Genomic DNA, 16555 nt, shown 5'->3' on the forward strand with positions numbered 1-16555 from the left:
CGGACACCAAGTTTTGTATGTGTTAACACGTAGTTCCCTTTCTCATGTGTAAATCATAGCTTTGGCTAGCTCTATTTTCATGTTTAGTTTGTTTTCTTTCCCTGTCTCCTCTGATACTTCTATGACTATTGAGGGTATGTTGCCAAACCCTTGGCATTTCAGAATATTGGTCCCTTTTAAAATATATAAATTTTTAAATATGTTTGAATTATGTGAATACAGGAAAAATAGCTTTTGATACCACTTGTTGGAAAACATATATAGAAAATTGTTGGAAGCCACGTAAAGGCAACAAAGTATAAAACACATGATTTTAAAAATAAATATTTATTAATAATATTCGGTCAAAGATTCTAAAATACATCATTTTTTACTTGTAATTATATTGAAAAATTGAAAATTATTAATTTACCTTTATGATTTGACTGTCTATTCTTTCTCCCCCATTTAAGGAATACAGAAATAAAAATAAATATTGACTGATTTATATTTTATTATATTAATTATTTTTTAAAAAACATTTTATGTAAGTTGTTGGCCGACGAGCCATCTTAAAATTATATTGAGAATAAAATTTGAAAATTGCACTTCTCAGTTTTTTTTAGTGTTAAATTTTATTAGAAAAAATATAAGTTCGTTGAATTAATGAGACATTCTAAACCTGAGGGTTAAATTTTGGAGTAACACTTTTTAAGTTTTCTAATCTTCATATGGCTATTAAACATTGAAAAAAACTTGCATTAGCATACTTTCTGCATCTTTTAATTTGACCGAGCTTCTTATGAATAATTTCAGAAATCTGGAGTCCCCATGAATAATTAACCTTATTTGTTATTTGGTCTCACAACATATATTATAATTTTCAATGTAAAAATGATTATAGTACCTGTGGCTTGTAAATAGTAGTATGATTTTTTATATATTGAGATTAATGTTAATGTTTGATTGCCTTGCCGCGCATGCTCGTCATATTAAAACCGCACTTAGATTGCAGGCTAATTAAATCAATATAGGGGGAATAAAATTCACTCATTACATGCATTGGTTATACATGGGCTTCCAGAATATGCAGCGGACCAAGTCCACTTTGACCCTTTCTTCCAATGTCCACCACATTCCTCTACTCTTACAAACAAAATGCTTGCCAGGAATGGAACTGGAATGTCAGATTGCAATATGTTGCAATAGAGCAAGATCAAATTGCAGACAAGCTTGCTAAGGAAGGATTATCTTATTCCTCTCTTTTTGAAGTAGCTCTTACTTTTGTTAGGAGTTTAGTCTTCTCTGATGTACTGGAATCCCAATCGCCTTCTATTGTAATTTTCTAGACTCTCAGGGCTTTCCCCTCTTTAGTACCCAAAAAAATAAAAAATGCCTGCCAAAAAAACAAAGTTTATGGTTTTGTCCCTCACTTCTTAAAGGGCACCGTACATAGGGAGATTATGAGATCTCAATCCTAGATCTAGTAATTCAGGTCAATCCGAATCTGCTTGAAAAAAGTTAGGGATGAGTTTAATTATATGATCTTTTTAAAAAGGATATAATACTTTAAACATGATTCAAATAAGTTTAGTCTAAAATGAACCTCATCGTTGGAGTTATTAGCTTTTTATATATGTATAATTGATAATTTTGGCCAAACTTGATGAGTCAATCTGAATCCAACTAAAAAAAGGTTAGGATCGGGCTTAATTATATAAGTTTTTTTAAAAAATAAAATATTTTAAGCCTGATCTGAATAAATCCGTCATACTTAAATTACCGGCTCCATTCAATCCTCATGCAGTATTTAATCTTGCATTGTAATTGGGCCAGCGTAGCCCTTTTTATTGCCAAAATATTGCAAAATGTATTTCAAAAACTGCATGCAAGATATACGAGCGGTTCCTCTTCTCTGTATTTTCTTTCAGTCTCCTCACTTAATTTAAGCTGTAATATTTATTCTTAGTGTTTAAAAGTCAACTTTTTTTTTTTTAACATTTTGACAATGTTGTTTATATAAAATATTAAACCCAAACCACTCATTACAAATCTAACTGTCCATATCTACAGTGAAAAAATGGGCAGATTGATAGCATTGTAGAGATAACTATTCCCAAAAAAGGTCCTTAACTAATTTGAAAATACAGTAAAAATATTTATAATGGCGATTAAAATTCGAAAACAGAGCGTCTGTCAGTGGTCTCAAATGAGAGCTCTAAGGAGTCATTCTTTGTTTGCCAGAAATAACTCTAATAATATTTTTTCTAAAAAGAAAAAGGGTTGACTTTAATATGGCGTTTCTTTACAGCATTTGTAAACCAGTAATAACTTTTTTTGAGTTAGCAAACGCCAAAATATTTGCAAGGGCAGCTTAAACCCCCACTGTGGGTATCACAAGGATGTCCAAAAGATTTTGACTTGAGCCGGCAATTTTGATAACCAGATGAATCCATTAATAAAACTCCTATTACCACCATAGCAGAAACCAAGCGGAATTCCCAAATGGAAGAAAAAAGAAAAACCAAGAAAGCATGACGTGTCAATATTTATGGCAAAAATCATTTTCATTGAGGTCGAAAGCCAGTAAGACGGGGATGGAATTTTTATTTGAACCAAATGGTCTGCTTAAATTCCAAGGGGGCAATATTTCAACCCGGTGATTGGGCTCCTGTTATGTTATGGCGCTTGGTCATTCTTTCGAAGCTCCCAACAGCCAAAGTTATTCTTCTCCTAACTCAATGATCAGATAGGTCGTTCTCTGGCTCCCCATCTTTCATGTCAATCACCGCCATTGGTTCAACGAACATCTGGTTTGTCTTTTGTTTGGCCTTAAGAACATTTGGGGTTAGTTTATTGTTTCTTACATGGCATTTTCTTTTCTTAAAAACTCATGGAAGGTGTCTGCATCAGCGTTAATCCACCCACCAACGCGTGCCCATCCAAAAACCTGTACAACTCTTTGCATTTGCATGCACTGGAGTGTGTGAAAACGCCAAAACAAACAAGGCCTCAATATACTGCCATTATTGCTTATGAAGGGCTAGGTAGATACAAACTTGACCAGTTGGCTCAGCAATATTAGAACATAAAAAAAAAAAAAATCTCACATTTAAATATTAGAAAATAGATTATAAATATATAAGTTTAGAAAGTATTTAGCAAAATGAGTTAAGTTATTTTAATAGAGTATACCATCGTTAAATATACTTAATATAAAAAATATAATATGATATCATAAGCCATTCGGTTAGGGATAAAAAAAGGACAAAAAAAGAAAAAAAAAATGAAATCCTAGGCCAAAAGAAGAAGAATGAAAAAAATAGAGAAGGGGGGGAACTGAGTCAGGATTTAAGAATAGAGAGGCCAAAATTTAAAAAAAATGCAATAATACTTTCATAAATTTAAGGGAGCCGAAAATATATAATACTTATATAATATAAAAAAAATTCTTAAAAAATTGAGGAGATTGCAGCTCCTGCTGGTCCACCCTCCTCCACTAGTAAGGGGAATATTATAACATAGAAAAAAAAGTCTCACATCAAAAGATTAAAAGATAAATCATAATTTAATAGAGTATATTATCCTCAAACATATTTAATATAAAAAATCTAATAAGCAAATCTTGATCTATTTTAAATATTCCTCCAGCCACCAGCAACGATTCTCTTGAACAAATTAAGATTGCATTCTATCATCCATCGGTTTACGAATAATGTGGTGTTGTTTACCAAACCAGAACAAGGAATTGTTTGTCGTCGAACCATACACTCAACTGTTTGTCTTGCCATTTTCAATAGCAGTCTTGCAATATTCCACGACCCTATAAATTTCCCAAAATTTTCTAGTCCTTGAAACAATATAATTATGATTCCTTTCTTCATTAGTTCATCTGTTGCTATTTTTATTTTTTATTTTTGGCCTAGATAGGAACCTGCCAGTCTTCATTGTATCCGCTACTCCCCAGGTTTTGAAATAGAATCTCGATAGTAGATCGACTAAATCGACCCTTACAATTTAGCCTGGGGCCCTTATAATTCCAAACAGTGAAGCTCTTTGCTGACAAAATCATGTTTATTGACCAAAAAGACAAAAATGACAATCATGCTTGAGGCCTTTAAACTGGAAAACCGAAAACTTGGCATCTCTTGAGTAGGTGCGGGACCCAGAGCTTTTAAAAAGATAACGCCCAACCAACAACACAAGGGGCTTCTTACCCAGGACTTTAATCAAGGGAATTTATGTCATGAGAGGTTAGTACACGAGCACATTTCTTTTATGGGATACGATGTCCCGGCAGAATAACTAACGCCACCCGTTTCGTTTCCTCTATTCATCTCCGACGGGGGAAGAAAAACACCACAATTAATACTACAAGTCTCCTAAAACCGATCATTCAATAATAGTTACGCTTGTATTATCGAAACAGCAATGCAGCTCATCACTTTAGGGTCAACATATTATAAGTAACCTCTGAATCAACATGCCACAATCTACTACTAGGTACGATATCAGGGTCAAGTCCGCATCTACAGAGCATGGTGATATCAAATCATTTTCTAAGAAATCATGAGCTTTTATTTTTCTTTCTTTCAAGTACCTGCATGCCTATCTTTAGAAGCTCATATTGCAAACACAAAAGCATACATTTCAAGCTAATGCTGGCTTTCAGAACAAACTCATAGCAAGTAAAGGAAATCACATGTCTAATAAGGTAATAAAAGAATTTTGTTCCCTACAACATTTAGACAACACATCAAAGGAACTGGAATGTCTCGAAATATTAGTCTATACCTAGAGGCAAAAAAAGCATTGCAGCAGAATCTACAAATAAAAGCAGACACGCATGCGCAAATAATATATACAGGAAAGTAAATGATGTTCAAGCCACCTCTATTTGGTACACAAGACGGCGTCAATTCACCTTATTCATCAACTCCAGTATTGCTATTGGCCTTCGGTTTCTTGGTTTCTGCCCATAGACTTGCTAGTTTGGACACTGCTTTCATATCCACTACTGTCACCTGATTCACATACTCGCTTATCCTTCAACTCATCTCTTGTGCTCATCCGCTGGGAGCGTCCATTTTCCCTTCCCGTTCTTCGGTCCTGAAAGAGTTCCAATTCGAAATAAAAAATGAAGTCTGAACAGAGGAAGACAATATGTCACATACTGCAATAATGATCTCAATTTGTCTGTTTCCACACTTAGGCACTGCGCTTTTAAGGAAGAAAACAAACAAGATTCATAAGTCATACAATTTATTTGTAGACACGAAAAGATTTGTGATACAGAAATTAAAGGTAGCAGAGATGTGGATGGAAAATTGGCCGTGCTCGCGGAAATGTACACAAACTCACATCTCGAAAAGGGAACTCATCAGCTTCAAGCATATGTATAATATGCCCCATCTTTGGTCTTTTCTGGGCATTTGGATCCACACATCTCAAGGCTACTAATAAGGCACGCTTCAGTGCCCTAGAAGAAGGCTTCTCGGGTAGCCTAGGATCGAGCACTGCCTCTGCATTTCGGTTAGCAACCATGGACTTCAGCCACTCAACAAGGTTCACCTGTAAAATTGAATACTCAATTATTATCAGAAACAGCACATTAGGTGGGCGGAGTAAGGTTGAGAAGATCTCCTGACATGATACTCAAATAAAATCACCAAACAAACCTCTCCAGGAGGCCTGCTGTAATCTACTGGGTTTCTTCCAGAAATTATCTCCATGAGAAGAACACCGAAGCTGTATACATCACTTCTTTCGTTTAACATGCCAGTACTTGCATATTCTGGAGCTACATACCTGTGAAACAGAGCTAGCCATTTGTCCAGTGAGGTCCAGGTCACCACTGTTAGAGACTATGTTTTAAATTTTCTTTCTAAGAAGGGTTCAACTGACCCGAATGTTCCCATCACACGGGTTGTCACATAACTTCTCTCTGATCCCAAGAGCTTTGCAAGGCCAAAATCAGAGACTTTTGGATTCCATTGCTTATCAAGCAATATGTTGCTTGACTTGATATCACGGTGAACCACCTTAGGTTCAAGTCCCTCATGAAGGTATGTCAACCTACGTATTCCAAAGTAGTCAGTTTTCAATCATGTAAAACAAGAAATAATCTAAAACAAATGAACTTGGAGCAGAAGAGTAACTTCACACAGCAATGCATACCCTTTTGCAGTTCCAAGTATTATATTCATGCGAATTTCCCACGAAAGAGGGCTGGAAGGCCCAACATACTCGTACACAAGCATCCTGCAAATGCGTGAATTAGCGCAAAATGTTTAGACATCCAAAGCAATCGTTTGAAGTTTTGACAACTAGAAGGGAACTCAAAGATGTCAATAGTGAACAAGGAAAACATACCGATGGGCTCCTTCAACACAATATCCAAGTAACCTCACCAAATTTTTGTGCCGAACACGTCCAATTGCTTCAACTTCTACCTTAAATTCCTTCTCAGCTTGTCCCCTACATCATCAGTACGCGAACCATTTAATGGAAGATGAAGAACAAATGTAGTCCATAAAAAATAAACTTCCACTATATTACAAGGAAGATTGTAATCAAGTACAGCTTACCTGTTGTTGAGCAAATTTTTAACCGCAACTTTGGTATCATCTTCCAACACACCGCGATAAACAATTCCGTAGCCACCTTCACCTATGACGTTCTCATCCGCAAATCCATTGGTAGAGACCTCGAGCTCTCTGAGAGTGTACCAGTGGCCCCACCCCAAATGCGAAACCTCAGGCACAGAAATCGAACCCTGCTCACCACTTCCATGCGATGAGCCACCAACCTTCTCAGGATACGAAATCCGGTGATCTTTGCCAATCTCTATGTGAATTCTCTGGCTATCATCGCCCTGCTGCTGAACAAGCACGGCCTGGGCCCTATCCACCTCAGCCTCTGCTTCCAGACACGAGTCGGACCTTCCATGAGCCGGGTCGCGCGAAGGATCAATCCTGATTTCCTGGATCTCCTTAGAGACATTCGGAATGATGGGATTGTGTGAAGAGTTGAGGTTGGAAGCATGGTTGTTGCGCTTGGTGAACCAGAGAGATATGAGAAACAGAACAAGGACTATGGCTGCTCCTACGCATATGCCCAGCACGACCCAGAGTCGCAACCCAAAAATCGAGGTGTGAGTAGACAGCTGATCGTTCAGAAACGCATAGTTGGTCATTGTTCTCTCCCCTCCCTCCCTTTCCTCAGAGCATGAATTTAATCGGCAAACACAGTCACAGACATGTTGACAGAAGCAGGTCGCAAAAGAGGCAGAGGAAGAGGAGGAGGAGGAGGAAGGTGGTGCGAGAGGCTAGAAGGACAGGGAGAGCGAGTGGAAGCGGAAGAATACACTGGAGAGTGGGGTTTGGAGAGAGAGAAGAGGGAGCTGGCATAATGGGACTTGGATAATAGAAGAAGAAAATTTCCCTCTTGCGAGTGTTATCCTATTTTCCCTCTTTGGCCACTTCTCCTCTGCGTGTTCCAAAATGATGTCCGTAGTGGGTAAGGACATTTTTCACTTTGCAGCTAGCGCACCGGTAGGCATCATAACCTTGTCTGCTTCTAATTTCATGTGTGGATCATCAGGCACTGTATATAGAGGTCGATGCGCCGTATTAGGGGATTGTCTGGATGCTCATGCAATCTGCTTGTTGGCACTATTATTACCAGTACTGCTACCTTTTATATTATAAAACTCTAAAAACGTCGTCCTCTCTACGAATCATCTACTTCATTCATTTTATAATGCAGGGCGGACGCAAAAGTCAAGATGCCTGCCCGGTGCCTCCACCGGGATCATTTAATTAACAAGATTGGGAGCTTGACCCTTGTTGTGGACTTCCCAGTGTTGGTTTGGTTGTGAGTGAAATCCTGAATTCTTGGCTGAGCATGAAATTTAATAATTTATAATACCTCTTCACAATAAATGCGTCATAAATAATGAAAACATCGATGAAGTTCACTGTTCATTTTACTTTCGTTTGGTATGTTTGCTCGGGGGATCAAAGCTCAGAATTTTAATTTATAACTTCCAGCATTTAGAATTATTTTATTTTATTCGAAGTTTCCTTAATTTTTCTTTAGATCCATTTTTTTAAAAAAATAATTATGAGGATGGATAAATCACAGTAATCATTAGGGAAGATCCAAATTCTCTTCTCTTAATTATTGAATGGTGTTACTTTTTTTATTAAAAATAAAAAAATAAATTATTGAAATTAACTTAATAATAATCCTATATATCAATATATATATATATATGTAAATGTCAGACCACCAAAATGAATGATATAAAAATGATAATAAATCATATATTTTTAACCTGATAATAAATATCATTCTTCAGATCAATACATGTGGAGGTTGCAAAAAATGTCGACGATAGAAATTGCACGCATAAACTTGCAGGTTGAGGTAAAAGGGGAAGGAGGGATGATAATACGGTGGGACCAGCATGATCTGTCGTAATAAAGGGGGGATGGGTGTCAAACTCAAACCGGGCTGTCGGATTTGGGCTCATATCACGGGTGAATACCAGCATCAACATTATCTATCCTTCGTGTCCCCAGGTGGGCCCCCCAGCCGAAGCAAAACAAAACCAGAAGATGGATGTGGGCCCCAATCCCTCTTTCCTCCGCCTTTTCGCCACTTCATCCAATCGTCTCAACTTTCTCCCTTTTGCTTTCTTCGAACACCAAACTTGGATTCTTTAAAATAATTTGTAGAAATTTAGGAGTAAAAAAAAAAAAAAACCTTTAATTCTCTGCACCTTATTTGATTTTTGAAAGGAATTTAAAATGTTCAAAAAATAACAGTGTAAAGATTTAAAATATAAAAAAATACAAAAATTTATAATAAACTCAAATAAAATACAAAAATTAAAAGTTATATTTTTCTAATTTAAAAACTCTTCCTTTGGAACTAGGGGTGTTCACGGGATGGGACGGGACCGGGACACCCCTGTCCCGTGTCCCGTCCCGAGAAAAAGATCGGGACTGAATTTTGGTCCCGTGTTCCGTCCCGTCCCGAAAGTCGTCCCGTCCCGTTAAGAGTCGGGACGGGACCGGGACAAGATCGGGATGTCCCGCCGTCCCGATAAATGGAATAATATCAAAAAAAGATTTGAATAATAACATTCATTAAAATTTTAAATTATATAATTTATTAAGTTTAAAATCAAAACAACACAGGTACATAAATAACAATAATTTAAAATCAATTATTGAATTATATTAATCATAACTACACATTATAATAATAAATACAAATAATCTTTATATTATAAGATTAGTAACAACAGACAAGTCAAACATAACATCAAATCATTGTTCTTCTACTTTAGTGAAGATGTACTAAGCTAATTACTCTTCTAAAAATAAGCAAAAAATACGTTGTAAATAAAAGTTATTAAATAGAAATATATAAGAATAAATTATATTAATATAATTAATATATTATAAAGAAAGATATCGCCATGTTTACTCCATGCCATTAAAATTATCAATATAAAAAAACTTTAATTTTAAATAAGAATTGTAAGTATTAAAATTATAATTGATATAATTAATATAAGTATAAATTATATTAATATAATTAATATATTTAAAATAAAAAATAATATATATAATATTCGGGACGGGATGGGACGTCCCGATGGTAATCCCGTGTCCCGTCCCGTCCCGAACCTCTTTCCTGTCCCGTCCCGTAAAGTCCCGTCCCGATTATTTTTGGGCCGGGACAAGACCCGTCCCGATATGATCGAGACGATACCGGGCCAATCGGGACGGGTCCGGACTGAATACCCCTATTTGGAACGCTCACTTCAACCCACTAGAATCAAATATTGTTTGAATCAGTCTCGTTATGGAATGTGACGTATTATCCAATGTTCATGTTGCACAGTATATTATGCCACCCTAATCATTATTCCTATTCTTGCGCTTCGCCATTCGGTTCTCGTTTCTAAATGGTCAGGTTTTGGTGGAGAATTAATGTCACATTCATATATCGAAATTTTATGACTTGATTATACTTCTATTTAACCAAATAAAATAAAAATAATACTAAAATATAAAATATTGTACTTTCACTTGCACACGAGGTTTTTAAATGTTTGTTATTGCACCCATCAAAGAATGAATAAAAACCATCGATTAAAGTGGCTATGGCCAAAGTCAGAAAAGCAGCTTTTGACGTTGATGCGTGCATTACTGGTCCGGGACTGGGAGCGCCAATTTTTTTTTTTTTTCCTTTTGAACTGGTGAAACCATTTTTACTGTTACCAGCACTAACTAGTTCTGCTTCTGCAGGCATCAAAATAAATCATTAAATGAGTAGGGTATTTAATGAGGGCAAGATGGTAACTTCTCTTCTCATTTCGAAGATGACATTCCATTTCATTTCCATCCCGCTGAAAATGCCCAAACCAAAGAAATGAAAATCGCTTGGGAGCAAATTTCAGTTCCACCTTCTCACATTCCTCCTCCCCATTAACATCTGCCAAAGCACAAACGTTGCCATCTCACCCGTTTCTTCTCGACTTTGAAACATCCCTCGAGTCAAACCTTGCTAAATGAGGGTTTCACTTGAGCATGGGCGCTGAAAATTACTCAAGAACAGCACAATTACAACCCCATTGTTAAATGAATAATCATTTAACGTTGATGGAAATTGTCAAACAAAAGAGCACAAAAGCGTACAATGTTTCTTAGACAACACAGAACTCCTGCTAGTTTTCCCTTCCGTTCAAAATTTAACCAGCAACACCCAATTGGAGACTCATGAACCAGGTAACAATTTCTTTTATAAAAGATTGTAAACCAAGCACGTCGACTGGAGATCAAGGCTAACAACAAATCTTTCAACGCCAATTATCAATCATATGTGGAGATCATTGGCTTTGGATTTATATAAAACAAATACACTATAACCAGAAATCGAGGGGCGGGCAGATAAAGGGGAGGCTTTTGAAAGCAGAAAAGGTGCCACAGAAATGCCATTGACTAAGCTACACATAGTGAATGAAGCAATAGAAGCAGCAGGTTCTCGCTTCAGCTAAACAAAATTTCCTAGGTAACTGTGCCAGTTCGCTTCATCTTCATCTTCCTTTTCATCTCCATCTTCGGAGGTAGAATAAAATGGTTGAGGATCAAGGAACAAATCTCAAGTTGCCAAGCCTGTTGTCTTACAAATGGGGCACAGATTCTTCTGCATTAGCCACTGTTTGATGCAGTTCGTATGGTAGTCATGGCCACAATCAAGCGTTCCAACATCATCCCCGTTGTCAAACTCTTCCTGCACACAAGTTATAGGAACCATATGCTGCAGCGTATTATACACACGGAGAAGGTAAAGCGCGAGAAGCCAGTCACTCAGAATTACCTGACAAATACAGCAGGGTTCTGCCTCGCATTGAGACCCTTCTTCAACTGAATACTTCCTCCGTTTCATTAGTTTCAATACAGTTTCCTCGCTCAATCCAGTACTCACATTTCCAATCCGTTCTTCCAGGGCCAATAACTCCTATAACATTCGTGTAGGTTATATAACAAGAAATTCACCAGATGAAACATCAACTTTCTTCTTCTTCTTCTTGTTTTTCCTTTTTTTTTTTGGGGGGGGGGGGGCGCAGTAAAGAGAATAAGCATGGGCATCAAAATTTGGAATTTCTTCTACCTCGTAAGACATGTTATCAACATCAAGTCGCATGTCCCTATGTCGGTCATGAATATCAGCCATTCCAGAAAATACTGAATGGTCAAAGATCATAAAATCCTATCACAAAACGAAAGCATATAAGTTGGCTAGCAAAGTACACACAGGGCTAGTCAAAAACAAATTCAGATCATTGAAGGATAAATATTCATGCACTCAGGGAAGAAGCAGGATTTGAACGCAGAGGTAATTCCCCTCAATCAAAACAGACCCAAAGTGTGCCAGCTATTAAAGTATAACTTCGAAAATCCAATTGCAAGTCTGATCAGAAGTGAAAGTAAGTAAATCTGATTTTGTAGGTCAGTTAAGACCAAATTAAAAATTCAATAATAAATGCTAGGAAACATGTCTTTTAGTTGGAATTGAGGAAAAATCAAATCAATTTTGCATCCATTTATACCATTAATTCAGGAAAACTAACCTCAAACCGAATGTTCTGTCCCCTACACATGAGGCCCAGAACACTGCGGAGCTGTGCAACAAAAGGAAAAAGAAAGTGTCAAGGCTAACAGAATAGTTTGTTAAAAAAAATGCCTGAAGCAGGCAGAATGCGAAAATAATGTCTTTCATTTCCCAGTGGGCCTGACCACAATACCACAACTTCAATTATGTTAATTTGTTCAGATTCTGAAAATATTATTAACTGTAAGCTTCAAACACTGTCTCATTCATTTCGGAGTTTATCCAATGCATAGTCCACGATCCAAAAAACTGTTGACAAGTTTAAAATGATGAGAAAACAAGCTCAAAACTAGCATGCACAAGTACAAACTCATTGATTAATTATAAAGGAATAACATGTATTGGCTGAGTAAAGGAAGTCCTAAGTCTGAACTGGTGAGTATACGATGTGAGTGAAATGCAAAATTGAAAACCAGTTTTTATGTAGGTCAGTTTCTCCATACACAATTTCTGGAACGTAAATTTGAATACCATAAAAAAGGGGTTGCTATCATCAACCAGGTGCATCCATATGCTTGAGATATTCATTAATAACAAGCATGCCCTCCAATAACACGAAATATAACTTGATGGGATTAACACAAAAAACTTGTGTAGCAGGTGGCCAAAAGGGAAGTAACAATTCTGAGGAAGCGGTAACCACTGGACCAAGGGATAGTGCTACTATATGTAACCAAAAGAGCAAGGGAAAAGGGAGACCAGATGAGCAATTTAAGCTGCCATAGTAGTGAGCGGTTTGAAGGGGGTTTTATGAGTAATTCAGCATCAGAGAGAAGACATGACATTTGTGGGAGAAAAAAAGGGTGGTGCACGCTTGCCTCAGGAAAGCCGGTTGTGTCTTTCCCATTCTTGGTCAGTTTCTCTGTGGGGTAATTGGTGCTGGGTTTTGACTTATACCAGTGCCTAAACTTCTTGTAGAACTCATACTGTGCTATCTTATATTTGGAGTATTTCAAAACCAAAAATCCTTCCTCGTTTAATTGTCTCTAGCTCTTGGGGATGTTTGTGTGTGTTGGTGTATACTAGGCATTCTAACATAACTATATAAAAGCAAGAAAATAGTTAATTGAATACAGACCTCAGATCCAAGTCTACCACTTCCTTCACTGGCAACAGCCAGAGTTTGCAATGAATAGGGAAGCCTGAAGTTGCTATCACCTCGCCTCTCCACCCATGGTGATATTGAGTGCGATTGATGACGTCCTTGACTTCCAGCTCGAGATGATGGTGCCCTTGCTTCAGATAAAGTGATAGGAGCAGAGCGCAAGAAAGAATTGCTATTGCTGAAACCTCCAGCAGCCTCAGAAACAGATGACAACAATGATCGATGAACATAATCAGATAACCTCCGTGGATGATGTAGAGGATTGGGACGAGAAACCCAGGATGGAATAGATGGTAAATTGAAGGCTGAACTCAATCCAGTATGCGGTGAGGAAGTAACATTTCCTGATATATTTAAATTTGCACTACTTGAAGCTCTATTGGTTGGACTCCGAACCGAATTTCTTAAATCAGCCACTGGAACAAACATTGGATCATTTATGCTTCTAGACATGCTTCTTGAGCTTCCTTCTTCATATAGTTGAGTATCCCTGTCTGGCCAAATCATTGAGTTTGACAAATGGCTGTTTCTTGAGTTAGAGCTTCCACTCCATCTAAATGATGGCATATTCCTGCGTAAAGGAGAACTGGTTCCAAAGGGCTGGCTTTGTGGAACGATATCTGCAGATGGCGCTGACCTCAAATCCATAGAGCCATCAACAGGACAAAAACTTTGTGTCATAGGAGAACATGAAGGAATTGTAGAACGTCTAGTCACACTGTCATTGGAGAATGCAACAAAAGGAATGGAATCCTGTTGATTTGAAGGATTTATCCTCAAGCGAGAATTCCTCAGGAAGCTATTTGAGCTTCTTGCAACATTCAAATTATCAATGCTCTCTGAAGATTCATCACCCACATCCCGGCCAGGTCTTGAACTTATCAATGCTGATGTAGCAGATCTGCTTAAACTGCTCCAAGAATTACTCTGAGTAGGAAGTGTATGCCAAGCACAGTTTTCTGTGTACTGGCTGCGGCTAGAACTTTCACCTTCTGAAGATTGTCCAACATATCCTTCAACAGCCTTTCTTTTACAGGATACACGCTGGGCATCAGTAGAATACCCCAGCCTACCACTACTATTATCTACCATGTTACTTCCAGAAGGATGAGCAAAGGGCGCAGGACCAACAGTAGGTGGGATAGGCTCATTTACTGATCCACTTGGTTTGTTCAAGCTAGGATGCTCAAGATGCTGCCCCATATTAAAGCCGGCATCTGCCAAACTGGCATTTAGGTTGAGATTCTGTGATACAGAATGAGGATTGGAGTTGTTCATACACGTAGGACTTGTATTGACATTGTCCAATGAAGGTAAATTGGTTGATTCAAACTGCCACCCTAATCTTGATCCAGCACCAGCACTCGTTGAAGATGACCATCCAAGTTCTCTTTTCTGCTCGTCATTGTTAATTTCAATATGTGAATCACTGGAACCTGGCTCACCAATTCTCCAATTATTGACGCTCTTCCATTCATGGTTAATTGAATTTGCATACAATGGGTTCACATCACCAGGTGAAAGCATAATTTGAGGGCTTTGATTTTCTAAAGGGTTCCTCGTGCCATCCCAGCAAATCTGCTGATCCACGGTAGCATTACTTGAAGTAGATCCACAATCAAATTCCAAGGTTTCAGCCAAGGAACCTATTCTACCCCTTGTCCCTTGCATCGGGAGGATTTGTAAGTTTCCCTGTTTAGACGTTAAGGAATGTATAAAAAGAATTCCTCAATAGAGCGTCATGTCACTCTGTGTTTCAAAAAATCCCTGCAACAAAGAGAAAGTGATCAGTGGGCAAAAAGAACAGGCTTGCCTCAAACAGTTCCATGACTAAGTAAATGTTTCAAGTCACATCAAACAGTACCATTTGGTTGTCCTGCACCATGAGGCTTCAAAAACCTATAAAAATATTTATTATTGTGTTTATTAATATCTAAGAGCATTCCTGAATGTTGTAGGCCTGCCCCTCCCCTCCCCTCCAAAACCTCCCCCCCCCCCCCAATTGGAGGGTTCCCTCCCCTTCCACCCCTCCCCCTCCCTCCCTTCCAACCAAATATAAAGGTCTAAAAAATTGCAAGTGGTTCTCACTTATTACAATGATTTAGTTCCAAACTTCTTCACAATTCCATACTGACATGATAAAAGTAGATATCATGATAATGACATGAACGCAGCAAGCACTAGCAGCTCAGTCTCATGCACTAACACAACAAAACTTTTATCATTCCAATCAAGCAGGTTTATTTTATTAAAGCAACTGCAGCAAGGTCGAGACAACCAGAGATAGGGTATACATCCATATCAGAATAAATCTGTGTCTGCTTCGGTAAAATGTCAAATATCGACTGCAAAGTAGCTTAAATGCCGCCAAAACATCGTGCTACCAATTGATAAAGTGGACATCTCTTAAATTACAAAACTCGTAGCCATAAATAAAGCCAATATGATTAGGTCAATGACGTTTATAGCCACATGATGCAGCACTTGTATGCATTTTCATTTCCACGCATTACAACGAGGAATTAACAAGTATAAGTTCGAGCGTGTAAATAAATTCTACTAATGCAGTATTGCCTTTTGATTAAAGTCATCGAAAATTATTCAAGAAAGAAACAAAATGGCAGGCAAACAATAAAGTTAACTCCTTTCCGAGAAGTAAAAAACAGATTTGAGTTTCCTCCCAAGATCAGCTTGACCAACAACAACTGAGTTTAATCCTTTCAAGACCAGGCTGAACAGAAGGTCCTAGCAACAACCAAGACTAAAAATAAACGCCACAAAGTTCAATGTATGAAACCGATTACGAATATGGCAGCGTGAAAGATTCAATAGCAACCCACACAGCACCACAAAATTTGAAACGTTAATTAAACCCTAAAAATACTGAAAACTACCGGAAGAATCAAACTTGATGATATTTGAATCCTACCATTTCACCGACCGATCAAACCATGAGATGAAAACAAAAACAAGAACTTGGGAAATGCCTTGAAGGCTTACCAGATGAAAGCAAAAAAAATCCTGATCTACTAAAAAATCAGAGGATGAAACTCGGGGAATAAAGCAAGCAAGCTCTAGCCTGTGCTCCCAGGGATAGCTGTTTCTATTGATTTATTAGTTGGGGAAGCAAAAGACGCAGAGAACAGCCCCAGAAAAACGTAAGGGGTAGAAGGCAGCGCCTCTTTTTTGCCAGAGCCTATTGATGGGAGACATGAAAACAGAGATAATGGAGGTACAAAATCAGGGGATGCAATTTTTAATCTATGGTCAAATACGTTA

General features: G+C 37.7%; 2 protein-coding genes across 4 annotated transcripts; both read right to left on the reverse strand.

Annotated features, from left to right (window-relative positions):
* Positions 1-4668: 4668 nt before the first annotated feature.
* Positions 4669-7557, reverse strand: LOC129295491 (probable serine/threonine-protein kinase At1g01540). Its single transcript, XM_054934023.1, has 7 exons — positions 6567-7557; positions 6352-6456; positions 6157-6240; positions 5884-6054; positions 5658-5787; positions 5341-5550; positions 4669-5088 (listed from the first exon to the last, which is right to left on the reverse strand). The coding sequence occupies exons 1-7, from the start codon at positions 7172-7174 to the stop codon at positions 4927-4929; spliced, it is 1470 nt and encodes a 489-aa protein (XP_054789998.1). The 5' UTR covers positions 7175-7557; the 3' UTR covers positions 4669-4926.
* A 3213-nt stretch (positions 7558-10770) lies between these two features.
* On the reverse strand, positions 10771-16555 carry LOC129295490 (probable E3 ubiquitin-protein ligase RHG1A). 3 transcript variants are annotated; one of them, XM_054934020.1, is made up of 6 exons: positions 16277-16554; positions 13250-15043; positions 12131-12181; positions 11671-11769; positions 11377-11517; positions 10771-11289 (listed from the first exon to the last, which is right to left on the reverse strand). In XM_054934020.1, exons 2-6 carry the CDS (start codon positions 14945-14947, stop codon positions 11158-11160), a joined length of 2121 nt encoding a protein of 706 aa, XP_054789995.1. In that variant the 5' UTR covers positions 14948-15043; positions 16277-16554; the 3' UTR covers positions 10771-11157. The 3 variants fall into 3 exon arrangements, with proteins under 3 accessions (XP_054789995.1, XP_054789996.1, XP_054789997.1); XM_054934021.1 differs by lacking the exon at positions 16277-16554 and adding an exon at positions 15141-15204; XM_054934022.1 differs by lacking the exon at positions 12131-12181 and having other exon boundaries at positions 16277-16555.

The sequence above is a fragment of the Prosopis cineraria genome, unplaced genomic scaffold (assembly GCF_029017545.1).
Source record: "Prosopis cineraria cultivar Desert tree isolate PC_DT_omini unplaced genomic scaffold, ASM2901754v1 PC125, whole genome shotgun sequence".
In the NCBI taxonomy this organism is placed as follows: domain Eukaryota; kingdom Viridiplantae; phylum Streptophyta; class Magnoliopsida; order Fabales; family Fabaceae; genus Prosopis; species Prosopis cineraria.

Coding starts and splice junctions, on each gene's coding strand:
- LOC129295490 (XM_054934020.1), bottom strand. CDS start 14,947: ATGCAAGGGACAAGGGGTAGAATAGGTTCCTTGGCTGAAACCTTGGAA. Junction 12,182..13,249: donor GTGGTAGACTTGGATCTGAG/GTCTGTATTCAA, acceptor TTTGTTGCACAG/CTCCGCAGTGTTCTGGGCCT. Junction 11,770..12,130: donor GACAGAACATTCGGTTTGAG/GTTAGTTTTCCT, acceptor GTTTTGTGATAG/GATTTTATGATCTTTGACCA.
- LOC129295491 (XM_054934023.1), bottom strand. CDS start 7,174: ATGACCAACTATGCGTTTCTGAACGATCAGCTGTCTACTCACACCTCG. Junction 6,055..6,156: donor ATACTTGGAACTGCAAAAGG/GTATGCATTGCT, acceptor TGGAATACGTAG/GTTGACATACCTTCATGAGG. Junction 5,089..5,340: donor ATGAGTTCCCTTTTCGAGAT/GTGAGTTTGTGT, acceptor GAACTCTTTCAG/GACCGAAGAACGGGAAGGGA.